This window comes from Plectropomus leopardus, chromosome 6 (assembly GCF_008729295.1).
Source record: "Plectropomus leopardus isolate mb chromosome 6, YSFRI_Pleo_2.0, whole genome shotgun sequence".
NCBI lineage: Eukaryota > Metazoa > Chordata > Actinopteri > Perciformes > Serranidae > Plectropomus > Plectropomus leopardus.
The window spans coordinates 2,518,570-2,544,640 of NC_056468.1; the positions used below are offsets into that span (position 1 = coordinate 2,518,570).

Genomic DNA, 26,071 nt, shown 5'->3' on the forward strand with positions numbered 1-26,071 from the left:
GTAGATTTTGGACAAATCAAAGTAAAATGAATTTTACAAATTGAATAATATATGTAATAAACACCAACAGACCCATCTATCAGCTGTGATATACCAGCAGTGTAAAAACAGATCTTCGCAAATCAGAACTAAGCATATATAAACATAATAAATGGTAACAGTATGGTATGGTTTGAAGGAATTATTTTGCATTTAATGTGAAATTAACATGATCCTAATTAGAAATATATAGTGACCTGTTGGTGAATAATGTGTGCTTTGGTTTTAAATATGCTTCTTTTTTTGATCATCCATCCACTAAGCAAGAGCATATGGGTTGGCCAGTCTGGTCACGTAAGTCACTGTTAACTTATTGTAAATAACACTTGCGACCCCTGAGGGTGAGTGACCAGACGTACTCAAGGAGACTTATATCATCTCCCTCCATTATCAAAATACAAGCCAACAAAACCTACAAGCTAGTGGAAGCTAACATCTGTGGAGAATTGTTTTGCCTCCAGCTAAGCCCCGCCACCAAAAAATGTCATACTTTAATAACAGTTAAAGGGTCTATGCAACACTTTTCACTCATTCTGGGTAAAGAGAAAAAAAGTTAAGAGGAAAAGCAATCACAACAAAATGCTCAGAAGATCCAGATTAACACAGTGTGCATTTTTGTTGAATGATTCGATGGAAGCCCTTTATGAGTGGCCCAGGGGGTAGAGCTGGTCACAAAGTGGTTGTCAAAGTGTTGTGGGCAAGATATTATTGCCAAAATTAAGTGCATGAATGTGTGCGTGACTAGGTGAATGTGGCTGTAGTATAAAATGCTTTGAGTGCTCAGCAGGCTTGAAAGGCGCTAAATAAATGCAAGTCCATTTACCATTTACATTGTACAGATTGAGTTTACACTTGAGATCTGCCCATAATGCAACAGTATCCAAGTGCAATGTGTTGTGCATGCATGTACACCTTGCGTTTACATGTATTTTTCCAGATACAATTCAAGAATTTACACAGGATGTTAATTAAGTGATAATCTCAGTTTCTTAGTTTTGACCCCTTAAAGTTTGTCATTGAGTGGAGGCGTCCTTACCATATGGAGTTCCAGGACCGAATTCCCTTGCAGCATCCTCCATGTATTGACCCAGCAGCTCTCCATTGGTAATTCTGGATGGTGCCTTCCTGTCCAACTTTTCATACAGAAACTCTTCAATCCTGGCACCTACAGAGAGAGTAAGGGGGAGTTTTAGTTATGGCACAGATGGGTAACAAAGACTTGCTTGAAACTTTTAGTTCATTTACCACTCCTTTATAATAACCCTACTCTGCTCTGTGAAACTTTTCAGCTTTTTGTTGTCCCTGGTTTCTTTGGTTTAATGATTTAATTTTTCATATGTAGTTGAGTTTGAGCCACTCTCATCAACCCCCACAGACAGCACCTGAACTCTGATAAACACTACCTGCTCAGCACAGCAGACAGACACTATTACAGGGTGGCTAGTGAATATGACACAGAGGAGCCTCTTGCAAAATAAACACCTAATTATTTTTCTCTGCAGCCAACAGATACAAGAACAGTAAAAGTATTGTGAATTTTGGACTCTTATTCACCAGCTGTATCTGCTGGATAGCTTAGCATGTTTGCCAAAATGACTTAGTTAAATGGTGAGTTCTGTTTAAAGTTATGTGTTATCTTATTTTCATTGTTGATGTTTTTTTTGGCAAAACATTAATTGTTTAAGTACAGGAAGCTATATAGTAATGTAAAAATGCACCTTTTCTCAACTTGGACACCATTTCTCCATGTCTTTGTGTCTAAGTGACCAATGGGAAAAGCAATTTTTGATATACTGACAAAATCTGCTGTAGCCAGCAGCAGGGAAACAGGCTGTAATTTAACCACTTAGGGCATTCACACACTGTCAATGTACATCCACTGTGTTTGTTTTTGACTCTGACACACTGAGACTGTTTTTATGAGTGTCTCTAACATCATGTAAAGGATCCATATAGAGACAGACCTTTTTGTCAAAGAGTAAGGTCCTATTTGTGTTACCAGATACAGCCCAGAAATTACTATTGCCAAACCCACATGACTCGATTTAAATAAACAGCCATTTCATTATTGTAAAACACTTCATCCAAAGATGAATGAAACAAAATAAAACTCAGAAAAATCCATCTTGTAAACTCTGGTTTGGTTGAAATAAACTCTTTCATCCAGTACAGGCTAAAATGACGCTTTATTAACACGCTGTTTTGTTTGGTGCTATTGATTTTGGGGCTGTTTCTGGTTAAACAAAAAGCAACTTCCTCTTGGTCAAAAAGGTTTATCTCTGTAGGGATCCTTTCAATAATGTTGTCAGATTCTTAGAAAAATAATTTGAGTTCATTAGTGGCAAAAACAAGCACTTTTAGCAGACATAAACTGATTGAGCTGAACTGACTGAGTCCACAGATGTCCAAGTGGTTAAATGGCATCCTGTTTCATGGCTGATGGTTACTTTTGCTTAACACTGGACCATTGTCAAATGTTGATACCTAAATAAGTCACTTAGAGACAAAAACATGGGGAAAAAGAATACAGGCTGAAAAATACCAAAGTTAGCCTTAAAGCACAGGTGCTCATTTTGCAGAATTGCTGTTATCATGATGTTGAATTGCTGATGCATTTCCCTGTGAAGCAGAATTATATTGTTGTAGCCAGGACAGATGCTGCTAATACTAATTATACATCTCTTTACAGCTGTTCATCTATAAAGAACCTTGTAACTACACCTGTTAGCAAAGGTGATTAAAAATTAGTCCTCAACTTCCCATCTAGTGTGGTGGTGTAAAAGAGCAAGAGTTGGACAACACTGAAACACATAGAGTAACTGAACCCCCAACCCATTTTTTTCAGTTAAAAGGCAAGAAATATCTGTATTTAATTGTCTACATATTGTGTTGTAGATATGCATAGTGACTGCCCTCCTATTACAATGGAATTTTGCTACTGGCTGGTCAGGAAGCAAGAGCTGGCTTCCATCACCAACCCAACCTTCTGTCACCGCCCTGTCGCTGCCCTCTCACAAACCGACTACTTTGTGTGTTTGCAGGGGGGCAGGGAAGTGCTGTGGATCGAGAGGCTGCAATATGTCTGTAACAAGTTCTTTGCATGTTTGTACAAACCCAATCAAAGATGTAATCAGTCATATGCTTAGTATATTGGGACATGTATTTGTCCTTCAGTTATGCTTGAAGTATGTATTGTGTGTAAGAGCATGCGAGAGAAAACCTTTTACCAAGAGACATTGCAGGTTTACACTGTGTGATAAGAGAACTGAAATCATTGTTGATTGTTGTGTTTAAATGTGCAGAGATGAGATGATTCTTCATCCAGCTGTAGAATCTGTGTGTAAAGAGTTACTGTAAATAGTAACGTAAGCACAGAAGAATGAGGGAAAAGTTAATATTGAGATACTTCCTCACAATACACAAGGTAGGACTAAAGTGGTCACAAGAAGACTCACCATTAATGAATAAATGGCACAATAGATTGCTTCACAACAAAACTGAGTACTACAGAACTACCACTAACACTCTCAACAGTGGTGTATTGTTACGTTTCTGTTATTTTGTCCACTACAAGTAACAGAATAATAAAAATATACTACAGAGAGGAACACTGCAGCACATAAGAGTGTACAGGGGTTCTTTAAACATATTATACTGTACCTATAGTCACAAGACATGAATGTGATGTCAGTAGGCTTGGGTGGTACCAAAATACTTTCAATCATGAATAGTTTTCCATTTACATGGAAACAACTCAATTTAATGTGAAGAGGGACGGTCAAGTCCATACAAATATCTGATATCAGCTTATTGTTTTGTTTTTAGTGCACACTTTTTTCAAGACACTCCTTTTCCACCTACATGGAATTGGTTCTCAGCTGGAACCAACAAATAGAAAGGTTTTGCTTGACCTGAAGTGTGAACCGTGATGACATCAGTGCATCAGTACATTCTAAAGGTTTAAAACAGAGGATGGTGAAGGCAGCAGTTAGCAGGTTTCCATTAACCCTCAAGTAGTGCGATTTATAGAAACACTCTCCTTCAGTCAGATTATAACAATATTCTTAAACTAAAATATGAACATAATAGAATTCTGAGTGAGCAAGTTAACAATCTACTCCTTAAACTCAAGCAAAGACTTTTTGAGTTTGGAGGCAAGCCACAAACATTATTGGCAAGGCAGTTAAAGGGAGAACAGACAAAACGAGCCATATACAAAATAAAATCTAACTCTGGTCAGATGCTCACAGACTTAAAAGATATCAATACACGATTCAAGGAATTTTATTCAAATATTTACACCTCCAAAACAACAGCTACAGAGGAGGATATTAATCAGTTTTTTGACTCACTTAACCTCCCACAATTAGATGAAGCCATTAGGGAGAATTTGGATCTAGAATTTTCAGTGTCAGAGCTACAGGATGCAATTAAAGCCTTCCCCACTGGAAGGGCAGCTGGACCGGACGGGTTCAGGCCAGAGTTCTATAAAGCTTTCAGAGACATCCTCTCACCAATATTGCTTCGAATGATTCAAAACACTTTAAGAGACAAGAGACTCCCATCTTCTCTTAGTGAAGCAAACATTTGTGTTTTATTAAAAAATGACAAAGATGAAACAGATCCTGGCAGTTATAGGCCCATCACTCTACTCAATTATGATTTAAAAATAATTACTTAAGTATTAGCAAATCGTTTGGGAAAGCATATAGCAACTATTGTCCACCCAGATCAAACTGGATTTATTCAGGGAAGGTACTCCTTCTGTAATGTCCGTAAAATTCTCAATATTCTGTATACTGTTTACGGAAAAGACGATCACACTGCTATATTATCTTTAGATGCCCACAAGGCATTTGATATGACTGAATGGCCCTACCTATTTCCAACACTTAAGAGGTTTGGTTTAGGTGACACGTTTATTGAATGGGTCAAAATACTATACACTAACCCCAAATCCTCTATTCTAACAAATGGAGATAAATCCAGTCCTTTCTCTTTGCACTGTGGAGTTCGCCAGGGAGACCCACTGTCCCCCTTGCTTTTTAACATTGCCTTAGAGCCCCTCGCAATTGGCATTAGGGAACACCCAGATATTAGAGGAATCAGAATCGGCAGTGTTGAGACCCATGCAGCCTTATACACAGACGATCTTCTTGTTTGCTTAGCCAACCCAAAAGCCTCTATCCCCATTTTATTGGAATATATTAATTCGTTTGGGAAAATTTCTGGGTATGTCATAAATTGGGGAAAGAGTGAGTTTATGCCACTGGTGGATTCATTTGCTGAAGATTTTTTGAAAAAACTGCCCTTTAAAGTAGTAAAGGACTATTTCACTTACTTGGGGCTTAAGCTGACTAGGAATTCAAAATATCTTTTTAGATTTAACTTTTCAGAGGCAATAGAGAAACTCAAAGCAAACATTGAGTCTTGGAGGATACTGCCCTTATCCATGATTGGACGGATTAATGCAATTAAGATGGTGAGCCTACCCAGGTTCCTTTATCTTTTTCAAAATCTGCCTGTCTACTTGAAGGCGTCCTTCTTTAAGAAGTTGGATTCCATCATAATACCCTTTGTGTGGGGTTACAAGTCGCATAGGATAGCCAAGGCTCACCTACGCAAATCACTTAAGAAAGGAGGTCTGGGTCTACCTATTTTGAAACACTATTACTGGGCAGCTAACTCCAGGGCTCTTGTCTACTGGAACAGTGAACAGGCAGAAACGGTGGATAATCCTTTATGGCTGCACTTATAAGCCTCAATTGTCAAAAACTTCTCTCTCCCTGCTCTTTTGTTTTCTGGCTCTTCTCATATTGTTAAGATAACTAAGCAAAAGTTTATATTGAACAATTCAATGCGAATATTAAATCAGATAAGAACTGCCTGCCAAATTTGTAATGTATTTATCTGTGCGCCCATATGCCAAAATCCTTCCTTTAAACCTGGTCAATTAGATGCAGCGTTTACAATCTGGAGAGAGAGGGGTATCAGAACATTTCTAGACCTCTACATTAACGGCCAGTTTGCTTCCTTTAGGCAATCGAGAACTAAATTCAGCCTTCCAAATTCACATTTTTTTCGGTACCTGCAGGTCAGGCACTACGTTAAGGAAAACCTCACACAGTTTGAGTCCTCACCCACCATTCATCCTTTTCTAGAGAATTTCCAGCTTCCTCCTGATTCCAGGCAACTAATATCTAAATTTGTAAATTGTTTTACTACTTCAGTTTCTTCAGATCATATTAGGGAAGCCTGGGCAAGCGATTTGAACTCAGAGATATCGGCAGAGTTGAACCGTATCTTCCCATCAGTGTCTTCTGAGTGTGACAAGTGTTTCTCTGCGGAAGGATCATTGCCACACCTTTTCTGGTTCTGCCCCACTCTACACAACTTCTGGACTGCAATCTTTGAATGGCTTTCAAAAGCTTATTCCAGGGATATTCAACCAAACCACGACCTGGCTATCTTCGGCTGCTCTACAAGGACTTTCGAGTTGTCGTGCGACATATAGACTGCCCTTCATCTATCAATGGTGGTTGCTAAGAAACTTATTCTCCTGACCTGGACGTCTACCAACTCACCCTGCTTTACACATTGGCTCAGAGAGATGTTGTCTGTTATTCAGATGGAAAGACTACGTCTGGATAAACCTAATACACGGAAAGGGATATTTTTAAGAATTTGGGGACCTTTTCTGGCTCAGTGCAACATAACTCCTCCTCCATAGAGACCCTGATTTTCTTGGGCAATTGAACAAGCATAGTATCTTTTCTTTTCTTTTTTATTTCATTTTTAGTCTTGAATTATTAATATTGTGGCATATTATTATTATATTAATATTGTGGCATTTTTCATGTGAGGCTATTTTTTGTTAGAATTATCTGGCAGCCTTATTGTACTGTTCTGTGTTGTGTTGTGCTTTGCACTTTGTCTTGTTTGTCAACTGTCATCAGATTGAAAAGTGAAAATAAAATATTTAAAAAAACCCCAAAAAAAACCCTCAAGTAGTGCAAATTGAAACTGTGAATATAAAGTATGCCTAATGGAAACAAATCAATTAAAAGAAATTCCCACTTATAACAAAAGATGTTTTACACTCACATGAGGTGGTATTTCAGGCAATTCGAAAAGGCCATATTTGGCAAAAACTTCAATGGAAACACTTTTTTGCCTTTTCTAGGTCACATGATGCTATGGCTATCTGCTTGTCAGTAGGAACTGGCTCCCTCATGATGCAGCAGGAGCTACAAGAGCTGTTATTGCATCACATGACTCTTCAAAAGTTGAGCGGATCATCTGCAAGTTTTGAATCCACAATTTCTTTGAGAAATTGTGGATTTCTTTGAGAAATCCACAATACAAATCCACAAGAAGTCGACAATTTCTCAAAGAAATTTCTTTGAGAAACTGTCGACTATCACCTCCCAGAAATCCCTCATACGTGGCCGCTCCCACGTGTAAGGAGCTTGCCTTTCCATTATGGCTCCATAACACGCCTAGGTGGCCTTGGATTGCAAATAATGACGGCTAGTACGGTGGCTGGAATATAAATAAAGCTATAATAAATGCTTTGAACATCGATCGCCATGCTTCTTGGAATGTTTTTGCCAGAGGAGAAGTCACATAATATCGCAGTGAAGTTGCATAACATCACTCAATGGAAAGCAGTCATCTCGTGATTGTGTTTCACTGACATTTCAAAAATATTCCTTAAGTTTGTAAAGTCCAATAAGAAATTGTCAGACATAAAGCAGCGTACAGTGGCCTCTAATAGTTGGTCCATGCTTGTCTTTGGGTAAAAACTAAAATCTGTAATAACAGAACAATTGTTAACAGGTAATGAATGAATCTGCAATTTTGCTACTACTGTTTACTTTCGTTGTGCATTGTAAAACACAGGCTAGATAGCACCAAGGTTCCAAGACACCTGGACAGAACCAGTTCAAGAACCAGATGTAATTTGGGGAACAAGGGATATTACTATAATGTAAGGTCTGATGCACTCTCATGAACCCCTGTTAACAGCCATTTCAGACTGAAAAGCTTTGATAAAGCCATTGTACTCTGAACTGTTGTCTAGCAACAGCCTTTTCAAATGGAAGTCACACTGGTAGAGTTGACTTTACATCACAGCGTAACACAGAGAGCGCTTTGTTTGTGGGTGCACTCATTTTGCTTGAAACAGATCCTGAGGCTGACCTCCACTTAGCACAGTGGCAACTATGTCCTGCTAAATGTGTGTTCTGTTGGACTATTCTGGCTCAAGACCACCACAAACCTCATTGGACTAGTCCCTGAGCCTCACCTAGTTTCAAAACAAATCTTGGTATTTACTGTAGTGCCAGAATTAAAATACCAGTGAACGCTTTGTTACCAAAGTACCACCCGAGTCTAATGTCTGTTATGTAGGATAAATGAATATCATGGATGAGCTGAACCACAGAATTACAAAAGCTATGTAGTACACGTTTTCCACAAGTACGGTTTTTAAGGCAAAATGTGTAAACACTTTCTACTGTTAATTGCACAGTGATAAAAGGGTCATAATAGAGACATAAAAATTTACCCAAGAAATTATTCCGCTAGATTGCTGACAAGTCATGTTGTACTTGTGAAAAATTTGAACAACAAGACAAGCATGAGCAAGAAAACTCACTGAAAAATTATGGTTTACATACTCCATAAACATCAACATCACCACAAATGTAGATTTTCATATTTCTTTTCTCCTTGCTATGTCCAGGGACTGCCCTAAGAACGTTTTCCTCTTCTGTGACCTCCTTTTAATTTTCAACAGCACCTTAAAGTTTGCTGGACTTACTCCATGTAAACTGACCGAGGACTTGGCCTTGCTGTTATTGTCTCACTGTATATTTTTGTTTACAGTTTTGGTCCTGATTTTTCTGAGGATCACTTGACTAAAAAAATGACTCATTGTGCTCTTTTGAACTTTGAAGTTTGATTAAAGACAGTCACTTTAGGAGCATGAAAGAAGAGAAACCTGTCTATCTTGGCCTGAATAATACTGACAAAACAGACAGGAGGAGATACTCCTCTGTTATTAAATATGGACAGAATACCCAAATATCACAATTGAGATGTATAGCAGGACAAACATGAAAAAGAGGAGATGAATAACCACGTCAACAAAGAAAAACAGACTGTCTGGCTAAGGCCAGTCAAAGAGAGATTAAATTAACCCTTTGAAACCTGAGCAAATTGGGTTGATAACTTTCAAAAACATGGGACGAAGCCAATCAGCAGCACAAGAAAGTGGTGCAAGAAAAGTACCTGAAAATAAGCAATTCTGTAACATAATTTCATATCTTTAATGTGGTAGTTATACATAAAGGTTTTCCCTAGCTTTTTTCCCTAAACATTTTCCCTAGCCTTTTAAAAACAATTTTCTAAATCTACTTATTTCTTGAAATCTGTGGAACATTTCTTACCAAGTCGCTAATTGCCTTTTCTCCCATGTTTCTGAACGAAATTGCCCCAATTTGCTCAGAGTTCAAAGGTTTAAATACTTATATGCAAGCAGCACAAGAAAAGTGAGGTCACTTCAGGTTTCAAATGGTTAAAAAGGGGCTGAAGTTTCACTTATACAACCATTTGGCATAAATTACCTATGACCCATGTACAACATGTGCTGACTCACAATCAGCTGTGAGCCAGAAAAGGGTTCATTCAATGCTCATCTCTGAGCAAAACCCTGAAATTTTATTTTGCAGCCAACTTAGAAGATCTTAATACCAAAAAAGTCCTGTGCTGATTTGATCTGGTTAATGTTCATGAATTCCTTCTCTGCACTAACTATTTAAAGGCATGAGAGGTTTCCACAGCACAGCGCTAAAAGAGGAAGGCAGAATACTTACCAGTGTGATCAACTGTAGCATGGAGAATCAAAAAGTCACACGTTAGAGCTCCCTATTCTCCAGTATGTCATCTCATGTCACTGTAAAACTACAACCTATAATATACTACAAATATCTGACCTCTTTGAATTGAAGTCTTTGCAGATATTTTGACTACTTTCTTGCACAATGTTTCATAACTGCACTGACTGACTGACTGACTGACATTTGGTATGACGATCCTGATCAGAGATAAGTATTTATATAATAGCATTTGTCTGTTCGTGATTACTGTAAGGACCATACTGTGGTTTTGCATGTTTGAGCCCATTAACTACAAACTTAATTTGCCTTTTTTTTGGTCAAAGTTGCACCATTTGAGAGGAACCTTATGGAGTTTTTGACCACTAGTGCTGCCATGGAGTTACATATTTACAGGTGGGTCCCCGTTTTGTGTTCTGCATGCACATAAGAACACAGATGCAAAAAAAGAGGATTGACAGCTAGTAAATATGGATTTAAACATTGTAAAAAAAAATAATAATAAAATAAAAAAATTGGTGTTAGCAACTCCTACAAAAAGTTTATCTAAAACGAAACATTTCCAGAAGGGCAAAACCTAGAGATGACAAGGGAGGCCTTTTCTTTTCTACAATGCATGATTACTAGAAGGTAACACGGCTCAGGCTTACAGCACCTCAGTGCTCTGTATTCATACTATCAGTCCTACAAGAAACTGTAGCTCCTAGACAAGTGGGACTTGATGACTTAAAAGATTAAATGAAGTTGACCGACAGGTTTTCAGGGGGATCCATTTATGTGGAGTAAATCACTCTTTTGTTGTTATTATTAAATGCGTATTGCAGGGGATGCAAAGCCTGACCCACAAGAACTGTAAAAAAACTTTTCAATTTCATGAGTCACACTTGTACCTGCATGCCGTTCATTTACCATATGACCATGACATAACTTTGACACAACTATAAAGACAATAGAGATGATTTTAAAATTTTGAACATTTTCATAGATATCACAAAATGAGCACAAACCACTGGTTGCCTAGACAGAGGAATCTATCCAAACACTACATATGGTGTAAGTATGCAATATGCTCAGATGTAATACAGGCATACACACTTTCTAGCAAATGGGCTAAAACATGCAATGCCACCGACATGGTCCTTTCACCATTACTTGACTTCGACAAAGTGTTGAACTGTCTATTAGGCTTGGGTGGTATCTGTCTTATGACGTAGTCCCCACACCACACCACAAGCTACTGAGGTACTGAGAGCTGTACACACAGACACTTAACATGTCTTTCTCTCTGGTTACCTCCACAGACAGAGGTGAGTGGAGTCTAGCAACACATGTTTTTTTTTTGGGGGGGGGGGGGGTGTCAGAGGTTGGCACGATGTCACAGCTGCCAGCTTAAAGGCTATCAGGTGCCTTTATGGCCCTACTTCGAAGAGGGTCCAACTCTGGCAGGGCTTGGCATAGCTGAACACGTTTAAATTGACAAAGGAAACACAAATTGGCGGAGCATGATTTGACTCGACATGGCCGAAAGTACCAACAGAAAAGGCCGATTGGAGTCACAGTGTCTGTCAGCTCAGCTGCATGCTCCATCAGTAGAGGCTGCAGACTCACCTCTGTTGGTGCGTCCTGTGCACTACACACACACGGAGTTTAATAGAGAGAAGAATGCCCGTATTTATGAAGGCTCTGAAAACCATACTGTCAGGATTTCTAAATACCCTGGTATACTCTGATACCACCCAAGCCTTCTGCCTATTGTACTACTACTACTACTACTACTACTACTACTACTACTACTACTACTGTACTGTCTAATTGTACAACTGAATTAATTACACTGATGGTTAAAAAAAAAAGTAACATTCACTGGACTAAAATTTCATAAATTCTAATAAGAAATACAGTCTGTGAAAGGGAAACAAAGTGTTTTTTTTTCTTGCGGTGACCTGTCATTTTTCCATCAGCACAACATGAATTTGTTGGACTTTATTTTGTTGTTCACTATTCATAAAATTAACTAGTTTAATTGTGTTCTGTATGACATGGAAACTATCTGATCTGTTATCTCATTTTAATCAGAATCAGCAATTATCCATGCTTTTATTTCAAATCAATTAAGATTATTGCAATGCTCTTTTTACTGGTCTTCTGAAACAGTCAATCGAGAAACTTCAGCTGATTCAGAATTGTGCTTTTTACCAAAACAAGGAAGAGTGAACATATTACCCCAGTTTAAGCTTTACTCCACTGGCTTCCAGTACCTTTTAGATTTGATATTAAGGTGATTTGACTTGTTTTTAAAGCTGTTAATGGTTGGGGACCAGCCTACGTTGCAGACTTTGTGTCGTTCTATAACCTTTTACGAGCTCTTAGATCTTATGTTGCTGTGCTTTTATATACACACAATTGTATGCACGAGAAAATAGACAGTGCAGCTTTTGCTCCAAAATTATGGAATACCCTTCCAAAAGCTAAATGACAGCTGAAAACGTACTTATTTAGTCTGGCTTTTAATTCATGTAATTATTATTTTATATCAGTTCTCTCATTTTTGCTATCCTTACTGGTCTGTGTACTTTTTACTTTGACTTTTTGTTTATCACTGCCTGTTTTTTAATTGCTTGTCTTGTTAATTGTGTTGCATTTTTATTGTGAAGTACTTTGAGCTTCATCCCTTGTATGAAAAGTGCTCTATAAATAAAGTTTATTATCATCATTATTAGAAACATCCCTGGCTAAAAGTGAATTATAAATAAGCTATTATTTCCCTCTCAGATAGAATTAGGTCAAAACATCTGCATAGCAGTAGTTCTGCTTTAAGATGCTATGTAGAATACTCTTTACACCTGTAATGACAGTATAGTTCTACTGATGACATACTTGGGTTGGGCTGCAGCAGGACCTCAGTCTGTCTGTAGATCTTCTCAGTCCAGTGTTTGGTGCAGTCTGCACGGCTCATCAGGTTCTCAAAGTGAGCATCCAACTCCGTCTTCTCCGCCTGGCCCAACTTCTCCTCTGTGTACTGAGACAGAGCATACACACACACACACACACACACACAAACACACACACACACACACACACACACACACACACACACACTGAATTACGGAGACATAACTGTTCCTATCTCGTCTAGTTTGTTTATTTATATATTTTATAACAGTTCATTTAACAATCCAGTTAGGAACTGCAGCTTGCATATTTAACATTAAAAGTCAGAAACATATATATAACATATAATTAATTTTGAGTAATTAATTTAATTTTTTTTTTCAATTTCATTTTTTCTCATTTCTGATTTTATTATTTATTTATATATATATTTTTTGTTTATTATTATTTATTAATATACTAGTTTTAAAAAGCTGGGGAATTAACGCGATATCATGACGTCATGGAGGGTCCGGCTCACGAGCAACTCTTGCTCACCTGACAGTCATGTCGTTCCCCTCTTATCACACTCACAATTGTCAAAATGAATGTTTTCGGTTACAGTCTGCTCAGCTCTTAACACTCTAACCCATGATTCATTTATACTAGCGACAACTAGTGCGCTAGCTTGGCCTAAATATAACGTTACATTGACGAGATAACGTTATCTTAGAGGCTAACAACACTGTCATTAACAGCATTTAGATAACGCTGTTTATTAACAATGCAGGCCTCAACTACTCCCCCGACGTAGCAGTTAGCAGAATATCAAGTAGTATCTCCTTCCTATGCTAACATGTCGTGTTACGTTAGCGATACAATACAGAGCGTACAGTGTTACTGTACCGTAACAGTAGTCAGTAACGTCAGTAACAGCTGGCTGTCAAAATGGAAGCGAGCTTCGGCCGAACCAAAGTGCTGTGCACGAGGAATTAATTACCTGGACAGCTCGCGTGAAAAACACTCCAGCACCGCAAGCTAACTTCTTCACGTTGAAATCCATTGTGTTTGTCTGTGCTAGCTGCTGATGTTACAGTGAAAGTGGACTCCTCGAGAACAGCGGCTGGATGTTGCTTGTGGCACACAGGGCAAAAATCACGTGACCACCGCGAGCGAGGCCTCCTGACGTCACACGTGTATCACTCTCCATACAACCATCTGCACTCTGCCTAAATGCAAAAACACTGGACCTTTTGCAAAACATAATGCAGAAACTATTACACATCTACTTTTTGATGTTAGGCAGATCTGGACTATAGGGTATATATAAGATATATATAAGAATATAATCTGTTATTATGATAATTCAGACAATAGACCTCTGGAATATTTTGTGAGTTCCGTAATTTTAAGCGCTAAATTTTTTCACTCACAAACAGAAATTCTCCAAGTCAGCTCCAAAGTTTGCGTCTTTCCTCCTGGAGCTGGAAACTCTTCTTAAGTCAGACAGCTTAATTGACATCAATAAAAGTGTCAAGCTTTTGGAAAATGATGCCACTGTTTCCCCAAATCCAATGTTTGTGCATCTGTTTATTTTTCTTATTATATATTTTGGGGTTTTGTTTGTACATTGCTTTTTAATAATTTATTTACTTTATTATTAATTTTTCATTTTTTTTTATTCACATTATCCATTATTCATTTAATTTATTTATTTTCTTGTCTGTTTATTTGTCTTTAACATTTTTTATCATTTGTATTATGCATTTTACTTGAACATTTCAGATATGCTATATAACTGTTATTTTTATTTTATTTTATTTTTTACTTGTGCAGTACCTTTTACCAATATTTTGTATATGTGTGGTTTGTCAGAAAACAAAAACAACAAAAATGAACAAACACTGTACTAACTTAAACAGTGATCTCTTTCTATAATATAACATGCTAAGGATAACAGCAGTGACTCCCCTTGGGTTTGGGCAGTTGCTTCACTGAGGTCTTATACTAATTTTTTGCATGAATGCAATACCAAATGTTGGCCAGTTTTGTATGCCGCCGTTTTGAATATATCGGCTGCTTGGAAAACATTAACATTTAGCAGTAGTACCTAAAGCTGCCTATCTTGCCATTAAATCTACATGTGGTTGCCAAATTTTCAAAAAGTCCTGATTCTTCCATCGTATGTTGTAATAGACTTGATTTGATCGGATGTGGCTTTACAATTCATTTAACCAATGTAATCACGGAGGAGGGTGATCAGTTTTCCAAAACCTTGGAACTTTATTTCTTTTCTTCTTTTTTTCATCTGCACTGGAAGACTTTTCTCCTCTTTCTTACTGAAAATTTACAATTATGGCATCATTCACACCCAAAAAACTACAGGGAAGTATGAAGAAAGTGCCATAATAAACACAATTTAAAAAAAAAAAACATCCTATAATACAGATAGAACATTGATTATAAGGGAAGTACATTCAGCCTTCAGTTTGAATGTAATTGGAATAGAGAAAATATTATGATAATTACAATACAATACCCTTTGAAGCCTGAGCAAATTGGCTTGAAAAACATGAGGACAACAAACAACTCTGTGTGTGTGTGTGTGTGTGTGTGTGTGTGTGTGTGTGTGTGTGTGTGTGTGGTCATTATGTTTTTTTGGTTGTGTTTTGTTTCAGAGTACAAGACGTCTGAATGCAGCACAAGAAAATTGACGTCGATCCAGATGTTAAAAGGGTTTAATTAACTTTAAAAAAATAACTCGCCGCACAAGGGGGACACACGCTTCTTTGTTATCTTTTACAGTAACAGTTTAGAATGTCGTACAACTTTTGTGTTTTTTTTCTCCTTTTTTTCCAGAAATTAAAGATTTTTTTGTAGCCTACAGATTTAATTCATATCATGAGGCGGTTGTGTTTCTTGAATGCACCCTGACGCCCAGCGATGACATAACGACGCACAGGCTTGTCAGCTCGGCTCGGGGCTGGCTCACATGTGAGTTTTGTTGATAATGAAATGTGGTGTGGATATTCACTGTTAAACAAAAGTTAACTGAACGTTAGGCACTTTGTTCGGCTGTTAAAAATCTCCTCATTGTCTGCAGTGTCCAGGTGTAGACAGTCTGCGCTGCTCGACACTACAGTGAGTTGACTTTAGCTTGCTAGCTAACTGCCAAATAGAGTATTTAGTTAGCTCAGATAACGTTAGCTTAATAGAAGTTAGCGAGGGGATGTCATTGCTGAAGGTCTTAACGTGCTAACTACTGGATGGACTTCTCTGAGTTTGTTTTTACAGTCGAGACGTAACGGGATATAATTTTGCTTTATTCAGTTCCTCCACCGGCTCATTAACGGTATGCAAAGCAGGCGGCCATGGCTTGGAAGTCGAGGACCCGAAATCTACAGGTGTTCGACACGGAGCTGAGCGCGGACACGGTGGAGTGGTGTCCTGTTGCACCGAGCCACGACATCCTGGCCTGCGGGACATACCAGCTGCAGAAAGGGGTGAGACTGAATAACAGCGGATAATCACTCGAATGAGCAGAAAATAGACACTCAGCTACCTGACCTGTTTTCATTTCCAGTTTCTGTGTCACATGTTCCCTTCCTGTCTGTGAACAGGGTATGACATAACAGCCTAAAATCAAACCTCTCTGTCGTAGTTACTGTCCACAGGAACACAGTGCTTTCACAGTACAGAGGCATTGATTTGGCTCTTTTGACCTCACTGGATGAATCAAACTAGAACTACCTGTTTTAAAGGGATAGTTTGGATTGTTAGAGGTGGGCTTGTATGGGGTACTTATCCATAGTCAGTGGTTTATATAGAGTAGATGTCAGTTAACAGGCCCCCAGTTTGGACAAGCAGGCAGGACTACTGACACAATGTAACGCTGTGGTTCGAGGTGAGCAACAAAGCATATTTTAGCCACCTAAAAAAAATGTCCATATCAGTTTAAATGTACACTATTTAGAGAGTATTTTTCACAGCTTGAGCTGCCCTTTCGAAGAGGAAGCCGTTAACGGCTTCAGTTTCCTATCTATGCTCTCATCAAAGCCACCACACACCAATGACAAAAACATTTTAGCTCGCTGAAACACAGGAGCTTCTGATGTGCTGCTGCTTCAATCAGTTAGTTAGTTTGTCTTACTGTGTGACTCTGGTGGATCTGGACTTATCCTTTGAAACTCCAAAATCATGAGGACCGGATCATAGTCTGTATATTAAGATGGACAAAGCATTCCCATTTAGCCCTGCTGTGCGTAAGTGCAGCTAAAATATCCTGGATATGGCTGCTGCCATCTTGCACTGGCAAGGTCATTCGTAGCCTGAGTAGCAGTGATATTGCGATGGGGGAGTTACCGCCAAAACACCGGTCTGAGCAAATGCGAGCAGCCCCATAGCACGGGAGTGCATGGATTGGCTGTCACGTTTAGTTTAACGTATGTCCCATTTACTAATGTGAAAGAGGTGGGCTTTATGACTTAAACTGCAGCCAGCCACCAGGGGGCGATCCAGATGTTTTGGCTTCACTTTGGTGGAGTTGCCATGCTGTCCCTCTATATATTCTGTCTGTGGTATGTAGATTTTTAAGGCTCATTCTAAATTAACAAATCATGATTCTCAGTTTCAGGTGATTACAAAACTAATCAAAACATTTTTATGAATATTATTATCCATTTCTGCCTTTATATTCCCCTAAATTCTATGCACTGGACATTTATTTTTTATGCAGCAGTAACAGGTACATGTTGAGACTACAGTCACTGATGCTTCTGTTGATGTCTGACTGTTGACTGATGATTACATTCTTCTTGTAGACAGGTGAGGAGGATGCCACCCCGAGCCGGACCGGTCGTTTGTATCTTTTTGAATTCCGGCGAGAGGGATCGATGAGCCCCCCTCTCACTGAGCTACAGCGCATAGACACAGCGGCCATTCTAGATTTGAAATGGTAAGAAATCCAGTTTCACCAGTGTGTCACCAGCTGTCACTGTCTGCTTCCTTCTTGTTCATTATTTTGCATGTCGTCAGGTGCCATGTGCCGGTGTGTGGGGAGGCCCTGCTGGGGATGGCAGCCGCCACTGGAGAGCTGCAGCTGTACACGCTGTCCGACAGTCAGGTGAGGAGTGAGGCATCAGAGAAATCACAGCCACTGAAATCTGATAGTTTCAGGCATTTAGCTGATATTTGTGAGCAGAATCAGCAAGTCACACTACGTTCGCGCTGCAAGCCTAAGTGCTCATTTCAAAACATTGTCAAGACTTGACTTTTTTAATGTACAGTAGCTGTTCATATTCCCATTTAAATTATGGCCAGTATCAGAGTCCAGTGTGGATTGGTCATAGCCCTGATGTGGCCTGAACGCCCAGAAGAACAATAAAACGTCACTCTCAGCTCGCTGTATATGGATGGAAACAAGGAGAAAAATTCCATTCCAAACATGGCGTAGTAACTGAAGCCCTTTACTTTAGCTGCTACTGGCTGCTAATTCTCGGGCTGTTTTGACGTGTGCATGGTAAAAATTATTTCCAGTCTCTGCATTTGTTTATATCATGTATGTTTATTTTCACGCCAAGTATCTTGCTTGTCCGTGTAACTTCCACTAAGCTTCATTACCATCACAATAATTAAAAACATCCAGGCAGAGGCAAACTGCTTGCTTTCATTAATCAGCAACACCAGTGTTTACTGGGATGAACTTAAATCTCTGCTGGCCAACAAAAGCAGGTTTTGTCAGATTCTACCTGTGGCAGCTGTCAATGCCCATGTGCAGTTTCAGATTGATTGGGAATCCCACTGTGGAGGAATATGCATTTTATTTTATTTTTATATTTATTATAGCAGGATGTCGATCTAGAGTGATGTAAAAGTTGCATTTAATTCTGATGCAGGTCTCATGGCTGTTCAGACTGAGGTCACATTTCAAAAAGTCAGCTCTGTATTTGATTTAGAGCCACATATGAAAGTGGCCCAAATTTGATTTAAAAAGATCAGATTCTATGTGATTTGTGCTGTTCACACTGTCATTGAACAATCAATCTGGGTCACACAAAGGGGTAAAAATCAGATTTGGCCACTTGCAGTGAAATGTTTTTGACAGGACCATTGATTGATCATTAATTATGTACATCTGCCTGTGAGACCAGATTTGGTTGAAAGCTGCCTTTTTTACCACAGGAGGTCCAAAATGGGCCATTTTTTCGAAGGCCGAGGACATAATTCTAAGCCGTTATAATGTCACTCATTATTATGGCATCTTCTTTGAGCAAAGAATGCATACAAAGCACAGTATAGGAATAGTTGAGTTTGTATACAGAATAGCATCGTAAATTGACTTTTATAGCGCTTTTCTATGTGTTTAACTACTCAAAGCGCTTTGCTGAGGCTATGATACAAGTTGCCACCTGCTGCTCAGTTTTAAAAAACTCACACACCTACAAATTGATGAAACAATTTCCGGGAGCAATGTGGGTTTATTATCTTGCCCAAGGATACATTGACATGTTAACTGAAGGAGAGGATGGCCCGCTCTACCTCCTGAGCCATAGCTGTCCATTGTAACTGACGTCTGCTTTATAAACCAGTTGCCTTAACTTGCGTTGCCTTAAAGAAATGCCTAAACAGCAAATAGGTAGTAGGCAGACAAAACAAAGCCATGCAATCTCACCACATGACCCATTGGCAGAATAGATCGTGCCATGCAGTAATGCACAATAGCGCCTTCAGAATATCCACAATTGCAGTTAAATCCTTTAGCAAAAAGTATCTGGAACCCGTGTAACGCCGACCTCCCAAACAAAGAGTGCTAATACAGTCTCCTCTGTTTTTCCCATGTCACTTCCCTCATAATACATCAGAAGAGTAAAAATAAACATTTAAATACTTAACTAATATAAGTTATATCAAGTCTATGTCAAACCGTGCCCTAATAAATAGCATAAATAATGAGGCAACGGAAGGTACTCATAAGTTTAGCATTCATACAATTGATGGCAGAATACAAAACCCTAAAACACTCGTCAATCACAGTCCTCATCATAAGGTGACCTTTACAAAGTTGCAACCTATTTTTTCTGTGGTTTGTACTGGACTGTGTCATGTGATAGGGACAGCAGAGTTTATTTTGGATGGACAAAAGTCTTACAACATACTGCTGTCCAACAAAACACCTGACACACTGTCAACAGCATGGAAACATTACAGGCTTGCACAGCTGTTTTACTGAGCTACTGTACCTTTAATAGTTAGTTACTACACAAACAAACACAAACACACACACACACACACACACACACACACACACACAAAAGCCCTTCAGTGTGTTTAGAGGGAGGACAGTAAATGTGTGCTAGCTGAAGTAAACACATTATTTATTCAGTAGGCCACATAAATGCTTAATAACCATTTAGTTCACTGATATGATGTGATGTGTGGTGTGTGTGTGTGTGTGTTTATTCTGTTCTATCCCTGTTAATAACAGTTTGTGTGACTCTAGTTGTTGATGTGGTTGTGTGCACTCATCAATGTGTTTTTCCAGTAGGAAGGGGCCCGCAGTCTGCACCCTCTGTGCAGTTTGGAGGTGGGAGCCGAGCGGCTGGCTCTGTCATTGGACTGGTCCACTGGAAGAATGGAAAGGTAACAAACTCAGAGTAGTTCAGAGCCCCAGTACCTGCAGTTGTGTTTTTACATACAACGGTTAACCCTTTGAAACCTGTATCAACATCACTTTATGTGCTGTGTTTAGATGTCTTCACAAGTATTTAAACCTCAAAATCTCAGCAAATTGGTTAGCTTTTGTTTGAAAACATCAGATAAATACAACTGTTCTGCAAGTTGCAAAGAATTAGTGTATTTGGAATTTTTTAAAAAAAAAAAGAAGCTAGAAGTACAATGTCTTCAAAACTATAATTATAGTTATCATAATCATATGTATATAATAAAAAGTACAAGAAAATTACTTTTAAAAAAGCTTATAAATAATTTATATATATAAGCTTTTTTAAAAGTAATTTTCTTGTACTTTTTATTTTTTCTGCTAATTTTTGGGTCATTGCTTCTTAAGTTGCTCTTTGGCATTTCCCATGTTTTTGAAAGAAATCAAGTTAATTTGCTCAGGTTTCAGAGGGTTAATGTCACATTTTGTGACATTACACAACCTGCATACAGTATGTGTTTATTTTGGTAGGAAAAAAGTATTACATCATTAATAATATACACACACAGAAAAAAAATTTAAAAAATAAGGAATTGAAATTGGGGTGATCATTTTATTAGTAGTAAGTGGGTTCCAGACTCTGGTTGGGCTGATGGTCTCCTGTTTGTCTGAGCAGTGGAGATGTGCGGGTGGTGTGCAGTGACTCTGCAGGTTGCGTCAGCGTCCTCTCTCTGGCTGAAGGTGCTCTGACGGCTCTGTCACAGTGGAAGGCCCATGACTTTGAGGCCTGGATCGCAGCCTTCTCCTACTGGGACACACAGCTGCTTTATTCTGGTAACTCTGCTTTAAATCATCATCTGTCATATTTTAAGTGACCACTTGCAAGGCTGTGTCTGACCTTTCTGAAGCCCTCATTATTAAGGCCCCCAAGTTCTCAGCCTGCCTAGATTCGCTGAATGTCAGGATGCTCTGAAACTGCATAAAAACAGTGTGAACTGTGTGCTGTCTGTCAGCTCAGTGTGAGCACGGTGCTCTGATGGAGTGAACTAAACAACCAGTTGACAACTAGAGCCCATTGTAGCCTGAGCCGTGCTTTGATAGCGGGAGTTCCTCCAGGATTTCACAATGTTGTGATCACAACAATTTCAGCCATTCCCCCCAAATTCTCTGCAACCTTGCAATTTTGTCCAATCACCACAACTTAAGCAGGGACAGTCTCACACACAGACTGACAGGAATAACTGTTAGCATCTCACAGCGCAAATTAAAACTGCAAAGATAAAATAATGGAAACACATCAATGTAGAAAAAACTCCTATTTATTGACAAAAAAAGTTTTTATGCTCACATGAGGTGATATTTCAAGCGATTCAAAAAAGTCATGTTTGGCAAAACTGCAATGGAAACACTGATAATGCTATGGCTATGTGCTTGTCAGTAGGAACTGGCTCCCTCATGATGCAGCAGGAGCTACAAGAGGTGTTACTGCATCACATAACTCTTCAAAAGTTGAGTGGATCATCTGCAAGTTTTGAATCCACAATTCCTCTGTGAAATCGTGGACTATCACCTCCCAGTATGGCTTGCCTTTCCATTATGGCTCCATATCACGCCTTCATGGCCTTGGATTGAAAATAATGACGGCTAGTGAGGTGGCTGCAATAGAAATAAAGCTGCTAATGTTTTGAACATCCATCATCATGCTTCTTGGAATGTTATAGCAAGAGGAGAAGTCACATAACATCACTCAGAGGAAACACATCACGCAATATTTCTTTTAATGACATTTCAAAAATATTGCTCAAGTTTTGCGCAAATCTGTAATGGAAACCTGCCTAGTGAGTGCTAACTGAGACAGCTTTTCACCTTTTTTTGCAATTTTTTACTTTCACCAGATTTTTTTTTAGAAAAGCTGTAACAGTCACAAAAACAGCCAGCAAAAATCTTGGAGGGACTGGTTAGGATCTTGCGGAGTGGCTGGTGGTATGGCTACAAAATAATGTTTTTAGTAAAAAAATAAATAAACATAATTTTGTATCCTACAATAGTTTTCTTTGTACCAGACCACAAACATGTTTGTTTTGCTGTAAAGTTAGGCATTTTAACATGGGGGTCAGAGGGGATTGACCCTTTTTTTGAGCCAGCCTCAATTGTTTGTTAAAGAAATGCAGTTTTCAGCACTTGTGCACTGGTTTCATTTTTCAGCCTTGGAGTTTGCTTCTTTTTATTGATCCTGTAGGAGAATGATAGGGTCAAACATTCAGGGCTGTTTACGTCCCTGTAGCACTGGGACGTAAACAGCCCTGAATGCGCTGGGTCACTGTGACCTGGACCGGCGCGGAACAAAACATTTGGAAAAAGCCAAGAACACGTCTTCCAAAAACATCTGGTAAAACCAAGAACACGAGTAGGGAACATCTTACATTCTGGGAAAAGGCCAAAGTACACCACACACACACATAGTAAGTGGAGATAGTTGGTTGGATTCCAAGGTAAAGGGGAAACCTGATGTGTCTGTCGTGGGAAGTTAATCTTGTTAACTGATAAGGGAAAACTGTCCAAAACAAGTGGAAACACAAATGTTGAACACACGAACATCTGTGGGTATAAAAGAACATGTCACAATCTGGAGAACTGAGGAAAAGGAAGAACTGTCAACTGATCTACACTGTTCGTAGGGCTGCTGTGAATAATCCTTTCTATATGCTCGTATATGCATTTACACCTTTTCCTCTGTGTGTGTCTTTCCTCAACAGGTGGTGATGATTGCAAACTAAAAGGCTGGGATCTCCGGGTTGGTCCCTCCTGCCCCACCTTCACCAGTAAAAGGTGAGCACTGATGATTGTGTAAACATGGAGGTGGTCTGTCTGTTTAGGTACATTAACAGTTTGTGCTGTGTTCTCTTGAAGGCACTCAATGGGTGTGTGCAGCATTCACAGTAACCCACAGCGGGAGCACATCCTGGCTACAGGCAGGTAAATACCACAGTCTATGGTAACTTGGCACTGTGTGAGAATTAGCTTTAGCATGATTGTGGTTACTGCTGAACACCATTGCTTCCTCCCTTTGTGGTCTAGTAAACTATCAGCTGACTCATCCTTTCAGTCATGTGATGTGATGGTGTGTGAGCCTCGTAATCTGGGTTTCTCCCTCTGCAGTTATGATGAGCAGGTTCTGCTGTGGGACGGCAGAAACATGCGGCAGCCTCTCAGCGAGACTCCCATTGGTGGAGGGGTGTGGAGGCTGAAGTGGCACCCGACCCATCAGCACCTGCTGCTGGCAGCCTGCATGCACAATGACTTCCACATCCTGCAATGCCAGCAGGCCCTGGGTCAGTATGAAGTAGAGAAGGCCAGAAGGGAAATACTCACTCTGTGTTGTTACAAAATACTCCATTCAAGCTGTACATTTTGAGCTCACAGCCAGTAAAGCACAAGAACATGTATTACATTTTTTTTTACCATATTTGGCATATGGAGAAAATACTACTATTTCCTATTAGCACCTGAATACCTTAAATGAGCAATTATTGATTAAAGTTTCTCCTGTAATTATCCAGCGGGCAGTGTAGGAGCGTGTCCTGTCCTCGCCTCCTATATCCTCCACAACTCGCTGGCGTACGGAGCAGACTGGTCGCAACTGTCCCTGGAGGAAGCGGCTCCCTGCTCCCCCACTGCCGCAGAACCAAAGCAAAGCCTCACAGAGAGCGCAGCAGGACACCTGAGGATTCAGTACGAATCTCCCACCGCCAGCTTTGACACCTCCCTGGAGGACGACGCAGGACGATACATCCCAGAGGGCATTGCAGCGCCCTCCGTCACCCCTTCTGCAGGCCCTGTCCTCAACTCAAACGAAGACGCCCCTTCATTGTCCTGTCTGCTGGCGAGCTGCTCATTCTATGACCACATGCTGCATGTGTGGCGCTGGGACTGGAGTCCAGATGAGGCTGTACAGGAGTCAGAGCAATGCTGACCAGCCCGGAGCTCCGGCTGCACTGACTCTATACAAATACCTTCTATCCAATTCTAACATGCACCTAAGTGAAGCAGAATGTACGGCCTAACTGCAGCACAGCATGTTTCACTGTTATTCCACCCACTGTCTTCACAATGAAGACAAGCCCCCTCACTTATTGGGGAATTACTCCCCACAGAATATGCAATGAGGAAAACCATATATTTTCATAACACTTCAACGCTTAATTTTGATAAACTTATTTAAACATAAGTAGCTTAAAATCCTCACAACAGATGTCTTGTGGCATACTTCACCAATTTTCAACCTGCTCTGTATCAAAACAATATGGGTAGTATGTGTAGATGAACTGTGGTTAACTTCCCCCATCTAACCAGTAGGCAGGTTTCCATTACAGATTTGCACAAAACCTAAACAATCATTTCAAAATGATGATAAAACACAATTGCGAGAGTGATGTTTTTTGACTGGATGTTCAAAACATTTGCAGCTTTATTTCTACAGGTGGAGCTGTCATTATTTCTAATCCAAGGCCATATAGGCGTGTTATGGAGCCATACTGGAAAGGCAAGCTAAATAAATGGAGTTTTTTCAAAATTCACGTGTTTCCATTAGACGTATTTTATATTGTCAGTTTCAGTTTGGGCAATTTGACGGTTAATGGAAACCCACCTAGTGCCTAGAGACCCCCACCCCACATGTACACAGCCAAACTTAGCTATCTGATGTATTTTTTATCATTTAGTGGTGTTTTGCTGGCTCTTGGGGCTACAGGAAATATACCTCTGCATTTTCATATAGCCGCTACCCATGCTGCCACCATCACAGACGTAAAGAGTTCATTGCTGATCAAGAGACAGACCCGCCCCTCTCTCTGTCTGTCAAACTCAGACTGAAATCCAATCAAACAGTAAAAATAGGCAGTGTTGATTGAATATTAATCAAGATAATGTTACTGCTTTGCCTATATCACTCCTAATATGTTTTCAGAAATGTATTTTAACGGGCGCCGTATTGCTTCCTGCACAGTGAGGACTGAAAAGCAGAGACTAATATGTACGCCTGAGCAGTGCTGATCAAATCCAAACCAAGATTCTGTTACTGAGTTGCATTATTTCTCTCCTCAAATGCTTTCAGAAAGATTTTGTAGCTTAACCCCCACTTTTGCCTTAAGTGCCCCTTCCCTGAAATGTGAAGAAAAGTATTCAAAAATAGGCAGGGCTGGGAGGCTGGCCAAGACAGGTGGGGCTAAGTCGGTTGGTGAGAGGGCGGCGACGGGGGGTCAGTTGGTGATGAATCAGCCACTAGCAAAACTCAGCTGCAATAGCAGGTTTCAAACTTTTGAGGGCAGTCACTATGCATTTTTATAACACAGTATGTAGAGTTTGAATACTTTGCACTCAAATGTCAAGATCTGGAGGTGAAACAGCACCACTAAATACCCATATTTATTGCTTTTCAACTGAAAAAGTGGTTTGAGGGTTTAGTTACAGTTTTACTGTAATAAGAGATCCGAATGGCTATCATTGTGTCAAACGGATGAGGTTGCACTATGTCACCTACCAGCAAAAGCATTTATTGGTGCAATGCATTGTGGTAGTTGTAGGGTTTTTTTTTTACCTTTTCAGC

At 39.6% G+C, this 26,071-nt stretch overlaps 2 protein-coding genes across 3 annotated transcripts in view; one reads left to right on the forward strand and one right to left on the reverse strand.

Moving 5' to 3' along the window:
• The window catches only part of LOC121944175 (endophilin-B2-like), a 43,307-nt gene extending 29,355 nt beyond the window's left edge, over positions 1-13,952 (reverse strand). The window contains exons 1-3 of the mRNA XM_042487879.1: positions 13,810-13,952; positions 12,816-12,957; positions 1,076-1,204 (exon numbers count right to left, since the gene is read on the reverse strand). Of these exons, the coding sequence (XP_042343813.1) occupies positions 1,076-1,204; positions 12,816-12,957; positions 13,810-13,872 (334 nt within the window). The 5' untranslated portion in view covers positions 13,873-13,952. The remainder of the gene's footprint in view (positions 1-1,075; positions 1,205-12,815; positions 12,958-13,809) is intronic.
• Positions 13,953-15,788: 1,836 nt separating this feature from the next.
• On the forward strand, positions 15,789-24,578 carry dph7 (diphthamide biosynthesis 7). Of its 2 annotated transcripts, none has more exons than XM_042488105.1 (10): positions 15,789-15,803; positions 16,140-16,312; positions 17,630-17,763; positions 17,844-17,931; positions 20,353-20,447; positions 21,143-21,300; positions 23,223-23,295; positions 23,377-23,442; positions 23,626-23,798; positions 24,027-24,578. In XM_042488105.1, exons 2-10 carry the CDS (start codon positions 16,181-16,183, stop codon positions 24,437-24,439), a joined length of 1,332 nt encoding a protein of 443 aa, XP_042344039.1. In that variant the 5' UTR covers positions 15,789-15,803; positions 16,140-16,180; the 3' UTR covers positions 24,440-24,578. The 2 variants fall into 2 exon arrangements, with proteins under 2 accessions (XP_042344039.1, XP_042344038.1); XM_042488104.1 differs by lacking the exon at positions 15,789-15,803 and adding an exon at positions 15,810-15,950.
• Positions 24,579-26,071: the final 1,493 nt, after the last annotated feature.

What these genes read in the sequence shown, in the direction of transcription:
- dph7 (XM_042488105.1), top strand. Translation starts at nt 16,181, where the DNA reads ATGGCTTGGAAGTCGAGGACCCGAAATCTACAGGTGTTCGACACGGAG. An exon ending in GCCATTCTAGATTTGAAATG is followed by an intron (nt 17,764 to 17,843) that starts GTAAGAAATCCA and finishes GCATGTCGTCAG; the next exon opens with GTGCCATGTGCCGGTGTGTG. An exon ending in TCCACTGGAAGAATGGAAAG is followed by an intron (nt 20,448 to 21,142) that starts GTAACAAACTCA and finishes TTGTCTGAGCAG; the next exon opens with TGGAGATGTGCGGGTGGTGT.